At 46.1% G+C, this 20,227-nt stretch overlaps 1 protein-coding gene across 2 annotated transcripts in view; it reads left to right on the top strand.

The window, feature by feature from the left end:
- Positions 1-20,227, top strand: part of oplah (5-oxoprolinase, ATP-hydrolysing) — an 80,093-nt gene that overhangs the window by 32,083 nt on the left and 27,783 nt on the right. For both annotated transcript variants that reach the window (XM_080214088.1, XM_080214077.1), the window contains 8 exons: positions 1,803-1,973; positions 5,683-5,829; positions 8,329-8,467; positions 14,480-14,592; positions 14,999-15,150; positions 15,859-16,019; positions 16,636-16,737; positions 18,553-18,727. In XM_080214088.1, the coding sequence (XP_080070214.1) occupies positions 1,803-1,973; positions 5,683-5,829; positions 8,329-8,467; positions 14,480-14,592; positions 14,999-15,150; positions 15,859-16,019; positions 16,636-16,737; positions 18,553-18,727 (1,160 nt within the window). The remainder of the gene's footprint in view (positions 1-1,802; positions 1,974-5,682; positions 5,830-8,328; positions 8,468-14,479; positions 14,593-14,998; positions 15,151-15,858; positions 16,020-16,635; positions 16,738-18,552; positions 18,728-20,227) is intronic.

Raw genomic sequence — 20,227 nt, 5'->3', positions numbered from 1 at the left:
CCACTCACTCTTTACTCTGTGTCACTCTCTCTGTTTCACTCCCTCTGTGTCATCCCCTCTGTGTCACTCTCTCTGTGTCACCCTCTCTGTGTTACTCCCTCTGTGTCACTGTCTCTGTGTCACTCCATCTGTGTCACTACATCTGTGTCACTCTCTCTGTGTTACTCTCTCTGCATCAGTCTCTCTGTGTCACTCTGTGTCACTCTCTTTCTGCCTCTCTCTGTCACTCACTCGCTCAGTCTGTGTCACTGTCATTGTCATTCACCCTCACTTTCTCTGTCACTCACTCTGTCATTCTCTGTCACTCACTCTCTCTTTCACCCACTCTCTCATTCTCTCTGTCACTCACTCGCTCTCTCTGCCACTCATCCTCACTCTCTCTGCCGCTCATCCTCACTCTCTCTGTCATTCTCTCTGTCACTCACTCTTTCTGTCATTCACTCACTCTCTCTGTCACTCACTCTTACTCTCTCTGTCACTTCCTCTTTCACAAACATCCACTCCCTCCACCACCGACACACAGTGACAGCCGTGTGTACCATCTACAAGATGCACTGCAGCAACCCACCAAGACTCCTTAGGCAGCACCTTCCAAACCCACCACCACTTCCATCTAGAAGGACAGGAGCAGCAGATACTGGGAACACCCCCACCTGGAGATTCTCCTCCTATCCTGACTTGCAAATATATCACTGTTCCTTCACTGTCACTGGGTCAAAATAAGTGTAAAGTTTATTTATTAATGTCACAAGTAGGCTTATATTAACACTTCAATGAAGTTACTGTGAAATCCCCTAGTCGCCACATTCTAGCACTTGTTTGGGTACACTGAGGGAGAATTTAGCATGGCCAATGCACCCTAACCAGAATGTCTTTCAGACTGTGGGAGGAAACCAGAGCACCCGGAGAAAACCTAGGCAGATGCACATGAGTAGAACGCGCATCCTGAAACTCCCTCCCTAACAACACTGTGGGTATACCTACACCTCATGGACTGCAGTGGTTCAAGAAGGCAGCTCACCATCACTTTCTCAAGGGCAACTAAAAATAGGCAGTAAACACTGGTCTAGTCAGTGACACCCACATCCCGATAATAAATTTTTAGCAACACGCTCTCTCTGTCACTCACTGTCTCTCTCTCTTTCCCTTTCTCTCTCTCTCTCTCTCCTTCTCTCTCTCTCATTCTCTCTCTGTCACTCACTGTCTGTCTCTCTTTCTCTCTCTCTGTCACTCACTGTCTCTCTCTCTTTCTCTTTCCCTTTCTCTCTCTCTCTCCCTCTCTCTCTCTCATTCTCTCTCTGTCACTCACTGTCTGTCTCTCTCTCTCTCTCTGTCACTCACTGTCTCTCTCTCTCTCTCTGTCACTCACTGTCTCTCTCTCTCTCTCTGTCACTCACTGTCTCTCTCTCTCTCTCTGTCACTCACTGTCTCTCTCTCTCTCTCTGTCACTCACTGTCTCTCTCTCTCTCTCTGTCACTCACTGTCTCTCTCTCTCTCTCTGTCACTCACTGTCTCTCTCTCTCTCTCTGTCACTCACTCTCTGTTGATTTCTCCATTTATATCTATTGTTGTTTCTATTTCACATTCTCCATCGATCTCTCTTAATGATGCTATCGTAACTTGTCTGTCTCACTCTGTTTATCTGTTTCTTTCTCTTTGTCTCTCTCTGTTTCTGTCTCATTGCTTCTGTCTCACTGCCTCTGTCTTACTGCTTCTCTCCGTCTCTGCCTTTCTCTCTCTTTCCCTCTCCTCTCTCTCCCTCCCTCTCCCCTTCACTCACTGTTTCTCCCTTTCTCTCTCAGATTTGGCAGTATTCTCTCGGCCTATGGGATGGCCTTGGCGGACGTCGTGCACGAGGCTCAGGAACCATGCAGTGCAGTTTATGAAGCAGCCTCATACTCCTTGCTGGATGATCGGATAGCAGTGCTGGAGGAGCAGTGTGTGGCTGCACTCTGTGCTCAGGGATTTCCCAGGTAGCTGCTGATGATGTGAGCTCATCTTGGTCTAACCGGATGATAAAGTGTAACCATCCCAGTCCAAACGCGGATCAAAGTAGCTGCTCACTCAGCTTTTTGTCACAATAGTTTGATCATGTTTTATTGTGCTAAAATATATAGGCTGTAGAAATGTAAATCCTCATTTCTTCCTTTTGCTATTTGAGTAGTTAACAGTCAGGACTAGCCCTAAGGAGTTGGTGAACATGGTGGTTGTGGCAAAACTTTTAGAACGTAGAACACAGAACATTACAGCACAGTACAGGCCCTTCGGCCCTCGATGTTGCACCGACCTGTGAAACCAATCTAAAGCCCATCTAACCTACACTATTCCAATGTCATTCATATGTTTATCCAATGATCATTTAAATACTCGTAATGTTGGCGAGTCCACTACTATTGCAGGAAGGGCATTCTACGCCCTTACTACTCTCTAAAGAACCTATCTCTGATATCTATCCTATATCTATCACCCCTCAATTTAAAGCTATATCACCTCATGCTAGCCATCTCCACCCAAGAAAAAAGGCTCTCACTGTCCACCCTATCTAATCCTCTGATCATCTTATATGCCTCTGTTAAGTCACCTCTTAACCTTCTTCTCTCGAACGAAAACAGTCTCAAGTCCTTCAGCCTTTCCTCATAAGACCTTCCCATCATACCAGGCAACATCCCAGTAAGTCTCCTGTGTGCACCCTTTCCAATGCTTCCACATCCTTCCTAAAATGCAGTGACCAGAACTGTACGCAATACTCCAAGTGCGGCCGCACCAGAGTTTTATACAGCTGCAACATGACCTCATGGCTCCAAAATTCAATCCCTCTACCAATAAAAGGTAACACACCGTACGTCTTCTTAACAACCCTATCAACCTGGGTGCCAACTTTCAGAGATCTATACACATGGACACTGAGATCTCTCTGCTCATCCACACTACTAAGTAACTTACCATTAGCCCAGTACTCTGTATTCCTGTTACTCCTTCCAAAGTGAATCACTTCACACTTTTCCGCATTAAACTCCGTTTGCCACCTTTCAGCCCAGCTCTGCAGCTTATCTATGTCCCTCTGTAACCTGCAACATCCTTCGACACTGTCCATAACTCCAACTTTAAGAACATAAGAACATAAGAACATAAGAAATAGGAGCAGGAGTAGGCCATCTAGCCCTTCGAGCCTGCCCCACCATTCAATAAGATCATGGCTGATCTGTTGTGGCTCAGTTCCACTTTCCCGCCCTCTCCCCATAACCCTTAATCCCCTCTCTTATCAAAAACCCATCAACCCGCTTCTTAAAAATATTTAGCGAGGCAGCCTCCACCATTTCAACGGGCAGAGAATTCCAGAGATTCACCACCCTTTGAGTGAAGAAGTTCCTCCTCAACTCCGTTCTAAACCGCCTCCCCTTTATCTTGAGGCTGTGCCCCCTAGTCCTACTGTCTTTTTTGAGCGGGAAGAGTCTCTCCACCTCTATCCTATCCATCCCATTCATCATCTTATACGTCTCAATGAGATCTCCCCTCATTCTTCTTTAGTGTCGTCCACAAATTTACTAACCCATCCTTCTACGCCCTCATCCAGGTTATTTATAAAAATGACAAACAGCAGTGGCCCCATAACAGATCCCACTCGTAACTGAACTCCAGGATGAACATTTCCCATCAACCACCACCCTCTGTCTTTTTGCAGCTAGCCAATTTCTGATCCAAACTGCTAAATCACCCTCAATCCCATGCCTCCATATCTTCTGCAATAGCTTACCGTGGGGAACTTTATCAAACGCTTTACTGAAATCCATATACATCTTTATCCTCATCCACTTCTTTGGTCACCTTCTCAAAGAACTCAATAAGGTTTGTGAGGCACGACCTACCCTTCACAAAACCGTGTTGACTATCCCTAATCAAATTATTCCTTTCTAGATGATTATAAATCCTATCCCTTATAATCCTTTCCAAAACTTTGCCCACAACAGAAGTGAGGCTCACTGGTCTATAATTCCCACGATGGTCTCTACTCCCCTTCTTGAACAAGGGGACAACATTTGCCATCCCCCAGTCTTCTGGCACTATACCTGAAGCCAATGACGACATAAAGATCAAAGCCAAAGGCTCTGCAATCTCCTCCCCAGCCTCCCAGAGAATCCTAGGATAAATCCCATCCAGCCGAGGGGGACTTTTCTATTTTCATACTTTCCAGGATTGCTAACACCTTCTCCTTATGAACCTCAATCCCGTCTAGTCTAATAGCCTGAATATCAGTATTCTCCTCGACAACATTGTTTTTTTCCCGTGTGAATAGTGAAGAAAAATATTTATTCAGCGCCTCTCCTACCTCTTCGGACTCTGCGCACAGCTTCCCACTACTGTCCTTGGCTGGCCCTAACCTTACCCTAGTCATTCTTTTATTCCTGACATACCTATAGAAAGCTTGAGGGTTTTCTTGATCCTACCTGCCAAAGACTTCTCATGTTCCCTCCTGGCTCTTCTTAGCTCTCTCTCCAGGTCCTTTCTGGCTAACTTGTAACTCTCCAGTGCCCTAACTGAGCCTTCACGTCTCATCTTTACAAAAGTCTCTTTCTTCCTCGTCACAAGAGATTCAACTTCTTTAGTAAACCACGGTTCCCTCGCTCGACCATTTCCTCCCTGCCTGACAGGCACCTACTTATCAAGGACACGCAGTAGCTGTTCCTTGAACAAGCTCCACATTTCAATTGTCCCCTGCAGTTTCCTTCCACATCCTATGCATCCTAAATCTTGCCTAATCGCATCATAATTTCCTTTCCCCCAGCTATAACTCTTGCCCTGCGGTTATCTAGCTATCCCTTTTCATTCTTAAGTAAATGTAACATTTGCAATCAATCATTAAACAAATTCACTAAGCTTTAACGCGAGATAGAGATTGAACTGATCACATGGATCTTTCCAAGGATCTTCAGGTATATAACGGTGTGGGGAAAGTGAACAGAGAAAAAATACAAACATTACTACACACAGAGTGCTTATTGTGAGTGTGGTTGGTCCTCTCACTCCCAAAACTCCCACTTAATCCTCATAGAATTCCTAATGTACAGAACAAGGTCATTTGGCCCATCGAGTCTGACTGCTATACTGAAAGAGTACCTTACTTAGGCCCACTCCCCACCCTATCCCCATAACCCCACTCATTTACTATGCCTAATCCATCTAACATACACATCTTGAGACACTTACAGGCAATTTAGCATGGCCAATCCACCTAATCTACAAAGTGCGGCACTCCCTCAGTACTGACCCTCTGACAGTGTGGCACTCCCTCAGTACTGACCCTCTGACAGTGTGGCACTCCCTCAGCACTGACCCTCTGACAGTGCGGCACTCCCTCAGCACTGACCCTCTGACAGTGTGGCACCTGGAGAAAACCCAATCAGACACAGGGACAATGTGCAAACTTCACACAGTTTGCATGTTCAAGGCCAGAATTGAACCCGGGTTCCTGGTGTTGTGAGGCAGCAGTGCCAACCACTGTGCCACCATGCCGCCCAGTTCTCTGATATGGCCATTCAGTTGTATCAAAAGTAATGGTATAAACAGAACACCTTCTCCAAACAGCTAGAGATGGTCAATGAATGCCAATCTTGCCAGGGACCATCACACTGCAGGGATATTTGGGGAGATTATTGTTTGATCAGCCTGTGCTGTGGTTTTCAGGTGTCAGATTAGCACTGAGGCATTCCTCCACCTGCGATACGATCGGACAGACTGTGCCCTCATGTGCTCTGCCAGCGGGTACCCCGCTCACCAGGATGCTGCTGACTCCTGTCGCCATGGAGACTTTCGAGCTGCCTTCACCAGCAGGTTAGAACATTCCGGATCAGTTGGAATTTTGAACTCTGGTACACAAAGTGGGTCCCAAGACTGCAATCCTTCCAATGTATTTGGGTCTGGGAGCTGTGGTGACGTACAGCTAATTGGATTTATAGCCACAAGTAGATCAGTGTTTGGGTGGCGGGCAGTGTTGGTAGATTGTGTGTGGCAAGGTCAGCATTGGTGCATAGAAATGTAGAAACCAGAGCAACAGTGGGCCATTCGGCCCTTTGAGCCTGTTCCACCATTCATCTTGATCATGGCTGATCATCAAATGCAATATTTCCCCCCCTTCTCTCCATATCCTTTGATCCCTTTAGCAGCAAGAGTTATATCTGATTTCTTCTGGACCTCAACTACTTTCTGTGGTAGTGAATGCCACACATTCACCACCCTCTGGGTGAAGAAATTTCTCCTCACCTCAGTTCTAAAAGGTTTACTCCTTATCCTCAAACTGTGACCCCTAGTTCTGGACTCCCCCATCACTGGAAACATTCTTTCTGAATCTACCCTGTCTAACCCTGTTAGAATTTTATAAGTTTCTGTGAGATTCCCCTCTCACTCTTCTAAACTCCAGTGAATATAATCCTAACTGACTCAGTCCCTCCTCATATGACAGACCTGCCACCCCAGGAATCAGCCTGGTAAACCTTCACTGTGCTCCCTCTATAGCAAGGACATCCTTCCTCAGATAAGGACACCAAAACTGAATACAATACTCCAGGTGTGGCCTCACCAACGCCCTTTATAATTGCAGCAAAACATCCCGATCCCTTTACTCAAATCCTCTCGCTATGAAGGCCAACATACCATTTGCCTTCTTTACTGCCTGCTGTATCTGCACACTTACTTTCAGCAACTGATGCACGAGGACACCAAGGTCTCACTGAGTATCCGCCTCTCTCAATTTACACCCATTCAAGTAATAATCTGCCTTCCTATTATTGCTCCCAAAGTGGATAACCTCACATTTATCCACATTATACTGCATCTGCCATGTAGATGCCCACACACTTAGCCTGTCCAAATCACACTGAAGCATCCCTGCATCCTTCTCACAGCTCACCCTTCCAACCAACTTAGTCTCATTTACAAATTTGGAGATAATACATTCAGTTCCCGCTTCCAAATCATTAATATATAATGTGAACAGTTGCGGTCCAAGCACAGATCCCTGTGGAATCCCACTAGTCACTGACTGCCAGAAAAGGATCCATTATATCAACTCTTTGCTTCCCGTCTGCTAACCAGCTTTCTATCCATCTCATGACATTATCTGCAATCCCATTTGCTTTAACTTTACATAGTTGTTTGTTATGTGAGACATTATCGAAAGCCTTCTGAAAGTCTAAATAAACCACATCCATTGGTTCTCCTCGATCAACTCCAATAGTTACATCCTCAAAAAATTCCAATAGATTCATCAAGTATGATTTCCCTTTTGTAAATCCATGCTGACTGTGTCTGATTATCCCACTGCCTTCCAAATGCTGAGTTATGAAATCCTTGATAATGGATTCTAGCAACTTCCCCAGTACCGACGTTAGGCTCACTGGTCTATAGTTCCCGATTTTCTCTACCTCACTTTTTGAATAGCGGACTTATATTAGCCACCCTCCAATCTGTAGGAACCAGTCCCAAGAATTTTGGAAAATAACCACCAATGGATCAACAATTTCCAGGTCCACTGGATGAAGATTAACAGGACCTGGAGATTTGTCCACCTTCAATCCCATCAATTTCCCCAAAACCATTCTCTATTAATGCTGATTTCCTTCGTAGATTCAGTGGCATGGCGGAACAGTGGTTAGCACTGCTGCCTCACAGCACAGGGACCCGGATTCGATTCCTGGCTTGGGTCACTGTCTGTGTGGAGTTTGCACGGTCTCCCTGTGTCCGCGTGTGTTTCCTCTGGGTGCTCAGGTTTCCTCCCATTTTCTGAAAGATGTGCTGGTTAGGTGTGTTGACCTGAACAGGCACTGGAATGTTTGACTGAGGGATTTTCACAGTGACTTCATTGCAGTGTTAATGTAAGCCTTACTTGTGACCAATAGATAAACTTAAAAGAAAAGATTGTGTGTTGCGGAGTGTGGGCGTCAGTGTTGGTAGATTGTGAGTGGGGAGGGTTCGGTGTTGGTGTGTGACACTGAGGTGTGTGTGTGTGTGTGTGTGTGTGTGTATGTGCACGTGTTTATGTGTGTGTGAGTGTGTGTTAGTATGAGTGTGTGTGTGTGTGTTAGTGTTTGTGTGTGTGTGTTTGTATGAGTGTGTGTGTGTGTGAGAGTGAGTGTGTGTGTGAGTGTTTGAGTATGAGTGTGTGTGTGTGTGTGAGAGTGAGTGTGTGTTTGAGCCTGTTAGCGTGTGTGTGTGTGTGTGTGTGTGTGTGTGTGTGTGTTGGCACAGGAGGGTTGGTTTGTTGGTTGATTGTTGAGGCTAAGGGGATTTGTGCTAATTTGATGTTCTGCTCTTAACACCGTACTACATTGCCAGGTACATGAAGGAGTTTGGATTCATAATACCGGAACGACCAATCATTGTGGACGACATTCGTGTGCGTGGCTGTGCCAAGTCAGGCATCCAATCGGAACGGAGAATGAAGCCGTGTGAGGAAGAAGCACGTGTGGAAACTGTACGTGATTGGCACCAGTAACCCAGTAACCCTGTCACTGACTAACATTGATCCACATTTGTTAACCCTGTCACTGACTAACCCTGACCCTTATTTAATAAATGCTGGCCAGCCTGCGATGTCCATGTCCCACAAATTATTAAAAAAAACCTCTCAAAATTTTGTAGACCTCTTTTAGGTCTCCCCTCAGCCTCCGTCTTTCCAGTGAAAACAATCCCAGTTTATTCAAACTCTCCTCTTAGCCAACACCCTCGATACCAGGCAAAACCCTGATGAACCTTCTTTGCATTCTCTCCTTCCGGTAGTGTAGTGACCAGAACTGCATGTAATACCCCAAACGCAGCCTAACCAAGGTTTTATAAAGCTTCAACATGATTTCCCAACTCCTGCCCCGGCTGATGAAGGCAAACATGCCATGGATCTTCTTAATCACCTTGGCCACCTGTGTTGCCACTTTTAGGGAACTGTGGACCTGCACACCCAGATCCCTCTGTTTGTTAATGTTCCTAAAGGTTCTGCCATTTACAATATAACTCACACCTAAATTTGATCCTCGAAAATGCATCACCTTTCATTTGTCCAGGTTAAACTCCATCTGCCATTTCTGTGCCCAAGTCCCTGATCAATCTGTATTCCATTGTATTCTCTGACAATCCCCCGCACTATCAGCAACTCCACCAATCATCGTGTCATCCACAAACGTGTTAATCAGACTACCCACATTTTCCTCCACATAGTTCCCAGGCTTTTCCCTGCAGCACTTCTTAAACAAAGACACAACATTTACCACTCCCCAATCCTCAGGCACCTCACCTGTGACTGTCAAATATCTCTGCAATTACCTCCCTAGCCTCCCACAATGTCCTGGGATGCACTTCATCAGGTCCCAGAGATGTATCTGTCTTGATATGTTTTAAGGCTTCCAGCACCTCTTTCTCTGTAATGTATACATTCCTCAAGACATCACTATTTATTTCCCCAAGTTCCCTAACATCATGCCTTTTTCAACAATAAGTACTGATGATGAGAAATATTCATTTAGGATCTCACCCATCTCTTGTGGATCTGCACACAGATGACCTTGTTGATCCTTTAGAGGCCCTACTCTCTCCCTAGTTACTCTTTTGCCCTTGGTATTTGCAGAAGTTCTTTGGATTCTCCTTTGCCTTATTTGCCAAAGCAATCTTGTGTCCCCTTTTTGCCCTTCTGATTTCTTTCTTAACTCTATTCCAACACCCTCCAAACTCTTCAAGGGATCCACTTGATCCCAGCTACCTAAGCATGTCATATGCCTCCTTAGAGCCATAGAGGGTTACAGCATGGAAATAGGCCCTTTGGCCCAACTTTTCCATGCCACCTTTATTTTTTTTTAAATTCCTAAGCTAATCCCAATTGCCTACATTTGGCCCATATCCCTCTGTACTCATCGTACCCATGTAACTATCTAAATGCTTTTTAAAAGACAAAATTGTACCCGCCTCAACTACTACCTTTGGCAGCTTGTTCCAAATACTCACCACCCTCTGTGTGAATAAATTGCCCCTCTGAACACTTTTGTATCTCTCCCCTCTCACCTTAAACCTACGCCCTCTAGTTTTAGACTCCCCTACCTTTGGGAAAAGATATTGACTATCTACCTTGTCTATGCCCCTCATTATGTTATAGGCCTCTATAAGGTTACCCCTCAGCCTCCTATGTTCCAGAGAAAAAGGTCCCTGTCTATTCAGCCTCTCCTTATAACTCAACCCATCAAGCCCCAATAGCATCCTAGTTATTTTCTGCACTCTTTCTAGTTTAATAATACCCTTTCTATAATAGGGTGACCAGAACTGGACACAGTATTCCAAGTGTGGCCTTACCAATGTCTTGGACAACTTCAAAAAGATGTCCCAACTCCTAAATTCAATGTTTTGACCGATGAAACCAAGCATGCCAAATGCCTTCTTCACCCCTCTGTCCGCCTGTGACTCCACTTTCAAGGAGCTATGAACATGTACCTCTCGCTCTCTTTGTTCTGCAACTCTCCCCAGTGCCCTACCATTAACTGAGTAAGTCCTGCCCTGGTTCAGTCTACCAAAATGCATCACCTCGCATTTGTCTAAATTAAGCTCCATCTGCCATTCGTCAGCCCACTGGCCCAATTGATCAAGATCCAGCTGCAATTGGAGATAACCTTCTTCGCTGTCCACTATGCCACCAATCTTGGTGTCATCTGCAAACTTACTAACCATGTCCCCTATATTCTCACCTATTCCTTCTTCTTCCTGACCAAGGCCTCAATATCCTGAGTCATCCAGAGTTCCCTACATCGATCAGCCTTGCCCTTCATTCTAAATGGAATGTGCTTACCATGAACCCTGGTTAACACACTTTTGAAAGCCTCTCAATTACCAGACATCCCTCTGCCTATCAACAGACTCCCCCAGTCAACTTCTGAAAGTTCCTGTCTAATAACATCAAAATAGGCCTTACCCCAGTTTAGAATTTTAACTTTTGGGCCAGACCTATCATTCTCCATAGCTTTCTTAAAGCTAATGGAGTTATGGTCACTAATTCCAAGGTGATTCCTCACTGACACTTCTGTCACCTGCCCTTCCTTATTTCCCAGGAGGAGGTCAAGTTTTGCCCCCTCTCTAGTCGGGCCATCCATATACTGAATGAAAAATTCCTCCTGAATACACTCAACAAATTTCTCTCTGTCCAACCCTCTAATACTATGGCTGTCCCAGTCAATGTTGGGAAAGTTAAAATCTCCGACTATTACCACCCTATTTTTCTTGGAGCTATCTGTAATCTTGTTACATACTTGCTTCTCAATTTCCCACCGACTATTTGGGAGCCTATAATACAGCCCTATCAAAGTGATTTCCCCCTTCTTATTTCTTAGTTCTACCCATGTAGACTCAGTGGGCAAACCCTTGGATGCATCCCCTCTCAGTACGGCCGTCATGTTTTGTTTAATCAAAACCGCAACACCCCCTCTTACCTCCTGTTCTATCTTTCCGATAGCATCTGTACCCTGGAACATTGAGCTGCCAGTCCTCTCCCTTCCTTAGCCATGTTTCAGTAATTGCTATAATATCCCAGTCCCAGGTACTCATCAGTGCCCTGAGTTCATCTGCCTTGCCCGTCAGGCCTCTTACATTGAAATAAATCCAGTTTAATCTGGACTTCTCTTGCTCTCTGTTTTGCTTTTGCCTGATCTGTCTGGTACTAGGATTACTGATACTGCCTTTAATATTTAATGTGCTCTCTTTAACTTCTGTGCTGTCCTCAACCTTCTCTTCTGTCTCCATACAGCTTTACGTCCCTCCCTCCTGCCAAACCAATTTAAACCCACCCGAGTGGCTCGAGCAAATATCCCTGCCAGGATGTTTGTCCCCCTTCCAGTTCAGGTGTAACCCATCCCTCTTAAACAGGTCACCCCTGCCCCAGAAGAGATCCGAATGATCCGAAAATCTGAAGCCCTGCCCCTTGCACCAGCTCTCAAGCCACGCATTCATCTGCCTAATCTTTCTATTCTTATTCTCGCTAGCACTTGGCACCGGTAGTAGTCCAGAAATTACTACCTTTGAGGTCTTGCACTTTAGCCTTCTGCCTAACTCTTTATATTCACATTTCAGGACCTCATCCCTTTTCCCATCTCTATCATTGGTACCAATATGTACAATGACCTCTGGCTGCTCACCCTCCCCCTTGGAATGTCCTGCAACAGCTCAGAGACATCCTTAACCCTGGCATCAGGGAGACAACTCACCATCCTGGAGCCTCGATCGTGGCCACAAAAACGCCTGACTGTGCCTCTAACTAGCAAGTCCCTATTACTACTGACTAATCCTGGTCAGTATTTGATAACCCAGTCAGTGTCTGAGACTGGTTGCTATTTAACAACCCAATTCAGTGTCTGATACTGATCAATATTTAATAGCCCAGTGAGTGTCTGAGACTGGCTGTATGGCGGATAGCGCAGAGGATTACTGCAGCCTTCAGGAGGATATCAATGGACTGGTCAGGCAGGCAGGAAAGTGGCAAGATGAATTCAATCTGGAGAACTGTGACAGGATGCAGTTATGGGGGTCAAACAAGGCAAAGGATTATACAATTATTGGGAAAATAGCGAGTGGTGGAGAGAAATGAGGGACCTTGCAGTGAATGTCCTCAGATCTCTGAAAGTAGCTTGACTGGTTGATATGGTGATTAAGAAAACAAATGGAATTCTTTCATTTACCAGTCGAGGTATAGCGCGTAAGAGCAGGAAGATTGTGCTGGGACTATATAAAACATTAGTTAGGTTGCAAGTTTGAGTACTGTGTGCAGTTGTGGTCACCTCATTATGGAAAGGATGCTGAGAGGGTACAGAGGAGATTTACAAGGATGTTGCCAGGACTGGAAAATTGCAGCTGTGAGGAAAGATTGGAGAGGCTGGGATTGTTCTCCTTGGAACAGAGGAGGCTGAGGGGAGGTTAGACAGAGATGTACAAAATTGTGAGGGACCTAGAGAGGGTGGAGGGAAGGAGCTATTTTCTTCGGAGAGATCAGTGACAAGGGGGCAATGATTTCAAGTAATTGGTTGAAAGATTAGAGGGGAGATGAGGAAAGTTTTTTTTCACCCAGACTGTTTTGATTTGATTTTTGATTTCATTTATTATTGTCACGTGTATTACTATACAGTGAAAAATATTGTTTTTTGCGTGCTATACAGACAGGGCATACCATTCATAGAAAGGGAAAAGAGAGAGTGCAGAATGTAGTGTTACAGTCATAGCTAGGGTGTAGAGAAAGATCAACTTAATCCGATGGGATTTGGGGAACTCAGTGCCTGAAATGAGTAGTGGAGGCAGAAAAACTAGCAACCAAGTTAAAATAATCAGGCAATGTCTTAATGGATTGAAAACGACCCACGGGTGATTCAATAAAAGGCATGAGACTTGAACATGTTCCTTTTGTTTACAGTGTTCCCTGTGTGTAAATGTCACTTCTGGTGAGCAAAATGAGTCATTATAAGAGTTTGACTATTTTAAATTGATTGTTACTAAATCTATTAGCGTACACGGGATAACTGAGTAAGCTGCCCAGTTGCAGAATTACATCTAACAGTAGGCGTTTTAGTTTGGGTTTTGTGAGTGTGCTCTAGTTGGGTACGGTCTGTACTCCCTCTGCCCAATACAAAGAGCCAGAGGAACGTGCTGTTTGCTTCAATCAACTCATCACAAGGCCGAAATGCCTGCCCATTATAGCAGTGCCCAACGTTGCTGAATCACGTGTAGGATGTCCTGCCAAAGTGGGGAATCAGTCCAACAGTGAAAATGCCTCTGCCCCTGTGTCCTTCTCCGGAGAACCTGGAGCGGTTAGTGATGAGCAGTGGAATGGAATCTAAATTCGGCACACAGCCTTGTTACGCTGACACTCACAGCAATTGTATCTCGGTCCACATATCATGGACAGGCGCCAGAGATCAACCACCAGCTATTGCCAGCCTCAACAGCATCAGGAGGGGAGATTGAGGAGGCTTAATCTACTTTCAGTGAAATCTTAGTCAGAGTCTTGTTACCAGACTGCTACAGACTTATGTGCAAGTTGTCCCTCACAACTCCCCGTATTTGGCAGTGTGTCAGTCCGGAGTACGTTCTGATATTCACGCTATATCTAGAGTTAAAGTTTATTTATTGTCACATGTAAGGCTTGCATTAACACTGCAATGAAGTTACTGTGAAATTGCTACACTCCGGCATCGGTTTGGGTACACTGAGGGAGAATTTAGCATAGTTAATGCACTCAACCAGCGTGTCTTTCAGACTGTGGGAGGAAACCGGGGCACCCAGAGGAAACCCACGCAGACATGGGGAGAATGTGCAGACTCCACACAGACAGTGACCCGAGCCGGGAATTGAACCCAGGTCACTGTGAGGCAGCAGTGCTAACCACTGTGCCAGCGTGCCACCCTAGAATTTGAAATTACAAAGACAGTGACCTCTCCTCCAAGTTAAAACCTTCTCCTCTATTGGTTGGCAGGTGGTGAAGTGTTACTTTGATGATGGTTATCTAGACACCCCTGTATACCTGCTGGAGGAGCTGTCATGTGATAACACCATCCCTGGACCCGCAATCATCATTGATAACAACAGGTAGGAAGGTGTGTGTGTGTGTGTGCATGTGCATGCATGTGCACGTGTGTGTGTGTGCACGCACATGTGTGAGTGTGTATGTGCCTGTGTGTGTGTGTGTGTGTGTGTGTGTGTGTATAACAAATTTCCCCACTAAGGAAAACAATTTTATCCTGTCCACTCTATCTCTTCCCCTGATAATTTTATACAGCTCTATCAGGTCACCCCTCAGCCTTCCTTCTTCCAAGGAAAATAACCCCAACCTATCCAATCTCTCTATGTAGCTAATCTTCCACCCCTAACTCGAATAGCTGTCAGTGTTTATGTGGTAACACTCCTGTGAAGTGCCTCGGAAGAAGTGCCTCTGTGAAAGGCGCTATGTCAATGCAGGTTGTTGATATCAGCTCTTCTCCATTTTGCCCTCTAGCACCATCCTGATTGAACCGGACTGTGCCGCTGACATCACCCAGTTTGGTGACATCAGAATAACCATCGGCAGGGGAAAGACACAAACTATTGGGCTCAAACTGGACACAGTCCAGCTCTCTATCTTCTCGCACCGCTTCATGAGCATCGCAGGTACGAACAGGAGCAGGGAGGGAGTAGACAATTGGATCGCAGCATTGTGTCCATTGTCCTCCCGTAAGGTATCAGAGGACATTGTTGTACGTCAAGGAGTGAGACACATTGAAATATCCAGTTACTGCCCATTCATTCAAGTCAAAGAAAATAAACTTGTGAAATGAGATTTCCCAAACTTTTCGAGCCATGGACCACCCTCCCCCTCCTCCAGTGACTTCCCAAGTACATCAGGGAACCCCAACTTTTCTCTTAATGTTGACACCCCTTTTACTTGCCACACAATAAGTGTGAATACAGAAATCTAAGATAAAGAAGTCATTTTTAGCTGTATCTATGCAAATATTAGGAATTAAGGAGATCATTTGGCTCATCGGGTCAGTCCTAACTTTCCGACAGAGCATTTTATGTATCCCCATAACCCCACATATTTACCCCATTAATCCCCCTAATTTACACACAGTTGGACACAAAGGGTCAGTTTACCATGACCAATCCCCTTTAATCTTTGATCGTGATCTTGCCTTTCCAGTAAACACTGAGAAGCACTTTGTATAATGAAGGGCACTGTGGAAATACCAATGTTTCCTTTCTCGTATGGAATCCGATTCCCATTACAACCTATGCCACTGATATGGTGCTTCACCCTCAGGGTGTAACCTGGTTAATTCTCCTGCCCCGCTCACCATGTTCCCTCTCTCCCTACAGAGCAGATGGGCCGTATACTCCAGCGAACCGCCATCTCCACCAACATCAAGGAGCGGCTGGACTTCTCCTGCGCCTTGTTTGGTCCCACGGGTGGTCTGGTGTCCAATGCCCCCCACATCCCCGTGCACCTGGGAGCCATGCAGGAGACTGTGCAGTTCCAGGTAAGGTCAGAGTTCAACAAGGGGCACCAGGCAGCCAATCAGCTTCCTGAATGAGGGGCAGTAGGTGCACCGTACTCCCGCCTCCTCCATCGCAGGATGGGGAGGGGCATTAATCATCTTCCACAGGAGACAGCCTTCTTGGGCGAGACCAGAAATTCCCACCCACGGTCAACGGAGATTTCTGTTGTCAGACCCTCGCCCACTCCGATTCCTTGGTGTGGGGGGGGGGAGCGGTGGTAGAGTTCTGGCTGATATTGCGGCCTAATCGGTATTTTAAAATGGTTTTCCTTGCTCCTGTACTCTGTGATTCTCTTTATAAAACCAAGGATCGCAGATGCCTTTTCCAACGGCATTTTCTCAACTGCATCACCGTACTTTCTAGAATGCCCCATCCCCACCCCCTGCCCTGTCAGGGTGAGCAAAGGACTAGGGTCAGCGGTGAAGCCCTCTGTGGTTGAGCAGCTCAGCTGTGCTACCCATGAGCAGACTCACACAGTGGTGAACTGTGCCCAAGCCAGGTGGCGGGGCAGTAAGGAAGGAGAATGCAGAGGTTTCTGAAGGTGGAAAGTGTCTGGATTCCGTTTGATTTCTGTTCGGACTTTTCTCCCCCAAACAGATTAATCATTTAGGTGATGATCTCAAAGAAGGTGATGTCATCCTCAGCAACCATCCCAGCGCAGGAGGCAGCCATCTTCCTGACCTGACTGTCATCACACCGGTAAGACCCACAATACTGCCCAGTATTGTACCAACCATCTAGAAGGACAGGAGCAGCAGATACCTGGGAACACCCCCACCTGGAGATTCCCCTCCGCGTCACTCACTATCCTGATTTGGAAATATATCGGCCGTTCCTTCACTGTCACTGGGTCAGAATCCTGGAACTCCCTCCCTAACAGCACTGTGGGTGTACCTACACCTCAGGGACTGCAGCGGCTCAAGAAGGCAGCTCAGCAGCACCTTCTGAAGGGGCAATTAGGGATGGGCAGTGAAGGCAGCTCCCCAGCACCTTCTGAAGGGGCAATTAGGGATGGGCAATAACGGCTGTCCTGGCACATCCCGTGAAACAAGTCAGTGAATTTATTGTTGGTGGAGGGGGCAGATGTTAGTGCCGGGTAAAGAGACAACTTCATTTCCAGCGAACAGGCCTGTTCTTGAGGACTAAGGCATCCAGGGTGCGGGGAAATGATCTAACAATAAAAGGCAGTTTGTGCAGGGATGGAATTAGGAGATATGTTGACCCACAGGGGCTCTCGCTGAGCTGCGCAGGTTCATGACTGTGCATCAGTTGGGACTGCAGGGAACCAACAGGCTTGACACACGTAGCAATCTCAGAAACATGCTCAGACACAGCCCAGCGTCAGTCAGAAAGAGACGCCACAGTGGAAGGAGCTGGCTGCACTCGGCAAACTGAGAAATTAGAAGGAATACTTAGGGATGAAGTTGGAACTTTCTTCTGCAAAAAGCAATGGATGCTAGGTCAACTATTAATTTTAAGGCTAAGGTTAATAGTCTAATATAAGGGTCAAGCACACATTGGCTTAACATAGGACTGAATATAGTAGGTCCCTTGGAAATATATCACCGTTCCTTCACAGTCACTGGGTCAAAATCCTGGAATTCCTTCCCTAACGGCACTGTGGGTCAACCCACAGCACGTGGACTGCAGCGATTCAAGAAGGCAGCTCACCCCCACCTTCTCAAGGGCAACTAGGGATGGGCAATAAATGCTGGAGATGCCGGCGATGCCCATGTCCCACGAATGTATAAAAAACCCACCTACATAGTGACATAAGAAAACACATGACCCACAGCCAGGGTCATTGTGCTGTTCAATAAAGCCCTGTGCAGACCTAAACATGGGGACAGTTCCTAGCTTTATTATCAGTGGGATTCTCCCAAAAGCAATTCTGTAAATGTTGAATTTGCAACAAAACTGGAGAAAGCCCCACTTTTTTTCAGCGGGATTTGAAAAATGAATTTCCCGCAAGCTGCTTTAGCATTGCGGTGGGCTGGGAGAATCAGTAAAGTTCACCAGTAAAGTTCTAAGCAATGCTCACTGACATTCAGTTTGGGTTCTGCCAGGATCGCCCAGCTGCTGACCGCAAAACAGCCTTGATTCAAACATGGACAAAAAGAGCTGAATTCACACCTCTTTAACCTGTGATTATCCCTCTCTCCACTCGTACTGCCTGTAACTGTAAAGATGTGATTACCCGCAAAGACTCACATTCCAACCATTATCTTGCAATTGTGCCTTTGTCTGTATATGCTCTGTTTGTGAATCCAACTCTCCACTCACCTGTTGAAGGGGCAGCGCTCCAAAAGCTTGCAATTCCAAATAAACCTGTTGGACTTTAACCTGGTGTTGTGAGACTTCTTACTGTGCCCACCCCAGTCCAATGTTGACATCTCCACATCATGACTGTAAAGTGGCCTAGGATGTCCTGAGCTAGTACAAGGTGCTATATAAATGCAAGCCCTTTCTTTCTTCATTTACCTGGACATTTCTCTTGATTATTATCTCCCGTAGGTTTTTCAGAAGGGTGTTCCTCGCGCCGTGTTTTTTGTCGCAAGCCGAGGGCATCATGCGGATATTGGAGGCATCACCCCAGGGTCCATGCCACCCCACTCCAAATCATTGCAGGAGGAAGGAGCCGTCTTCATTTCATTCAAACTGGTGAAGGATGGAGTCTTCCAGGAGGACGGTGAGTGTGGCCTTTAACTCTCCAGCTATCGGACCCCTGATGTATTCACTCCCACTCCATTCGAGTGACCCAGCTTTGGGGAGGGCCCCTGCATTTGGGAGGGTCAGCCAGGGTTAGTCCCTATCAAATGACCACCTCCACCCCTCCCATTCCCCACCAGCACGGTGGCACATTCATTAGCACTGCTGCCTCACAGCACCAGGGACCTGGGTTCGATTCCCGGCTTGGGTCACTATCTATGCAGCATCTGCACGTTCTCCACGTGTCTGCATGGGTTTCCCTCCAGGTGCTCCGGTTTCCTCCCACAGTCTGAATGATGTGCTGGTTAGGTGCATTGGCCATGCTAAATTCTCCCTCCGTGTACCCGAACAAGCGCTGGAGTGGCAACTGGGGGAGATTCACAGTAACTTCATTGCAGTGTTAATGTAAACCTACTTGTGACAATAATAAATAAACTTTAAACTTTAAAACCTTACTCCTCCAGAGGATGTGAATGCCTGATAGAAACTGTGAGATGGTAACTGCAGGAATTTATTGAACCAAAAATTATCTGCTACTTCCTGTATTTTTATAAATCATGTTTGTACTTCACACTGTGTAGTCAGAATCAAAGGGTCATCTGGACTGGAAACATCAGCTCTTTTCTCTCCTTACAGATGCTACCAGACCTGCTGAGATTTTCCAGCGTTTTTTCTTTTGGTCGTGAATGTTTGTCCTGTTTGAAATGTGTTTACATAGTTCGGGTGTCCAAGGCTGGGAACTGAATATTTTAAATTGTTTTTATCCTTTTCCAGGACTTGGGGGCAGCTGGCTCACCCCTCCATCATTGCCCATGAGAATGTATTTTGGAAGAGGTGTATTGAAGGGCAGTTCAGAAAGATTTCAGAAAGATAGGAAGGTGGGATAAGGTGGTGGGGTAGCTCTGCCAGTGAGAGATGACCTTAACTCAGAAGGGTCAGATGTAGAATCAGAAAATGTGACAAAATCTCAGCAAGCCTGACAGCATTTCTGGAGCGAGAATAGAGCCAACGTTCCGAGTCTGGATGACCAGCTTCATAGCGCCAGTGATCCGGGTTGAATTCCGGCCTCGGGTCACTGTGTGGAGTTCACACATTCTCCCCTTGTCTGCATGGGTTTCCTCCCGGTGCTCTGGTTTCCTCCCACAGCCCAGAGATGTGTAGGTTAGGTGGATTAGCCATGCTAAATTGCCCCTTATTCTTCCAAAATGTGTTGGTTAGGAGGATTAGTGGGGTTCTGGGGCTCCTTGAAGGAACAGTTGTGCTCAGTGCCACATTCCCACCTTTTGCTGCATCAGTGCTAGTACCTGTCCAACACCTGTGTGAAATTATTTATGGAATCAGCCACTTTCTCTGATTGTGGCAACTCCCATGGGCGAAATAAAAGTTCTACTTCCCTCGCTACTTGTGTTACAGGACCTTCAGTTACTGACGCAATCCATCAAGAGAATAAGTTGTCTCTATTTGCTCTTTCAAAACCTCT

The sequence above is a fragment of the Carcharhinus amblyrhynchos genome, chromosome 2 (assembly GCF_965287045.1).
Source record: "Carcharhinus amblyrhynchos chromosome 2, sCarAmb.v2.hapA, whole genome shotgun sequence".
Lineage (NCBI taxonomy): Eukaryota > Metazoa > Chordata > Chondrichthyes > Carcharhiniformes > Carcharhinidae > Carcharhinus > Carcharhinus amblyrhynchos.
This window is presented reverse-complemented; position numbering and strand designations above follow the sequence as displayed.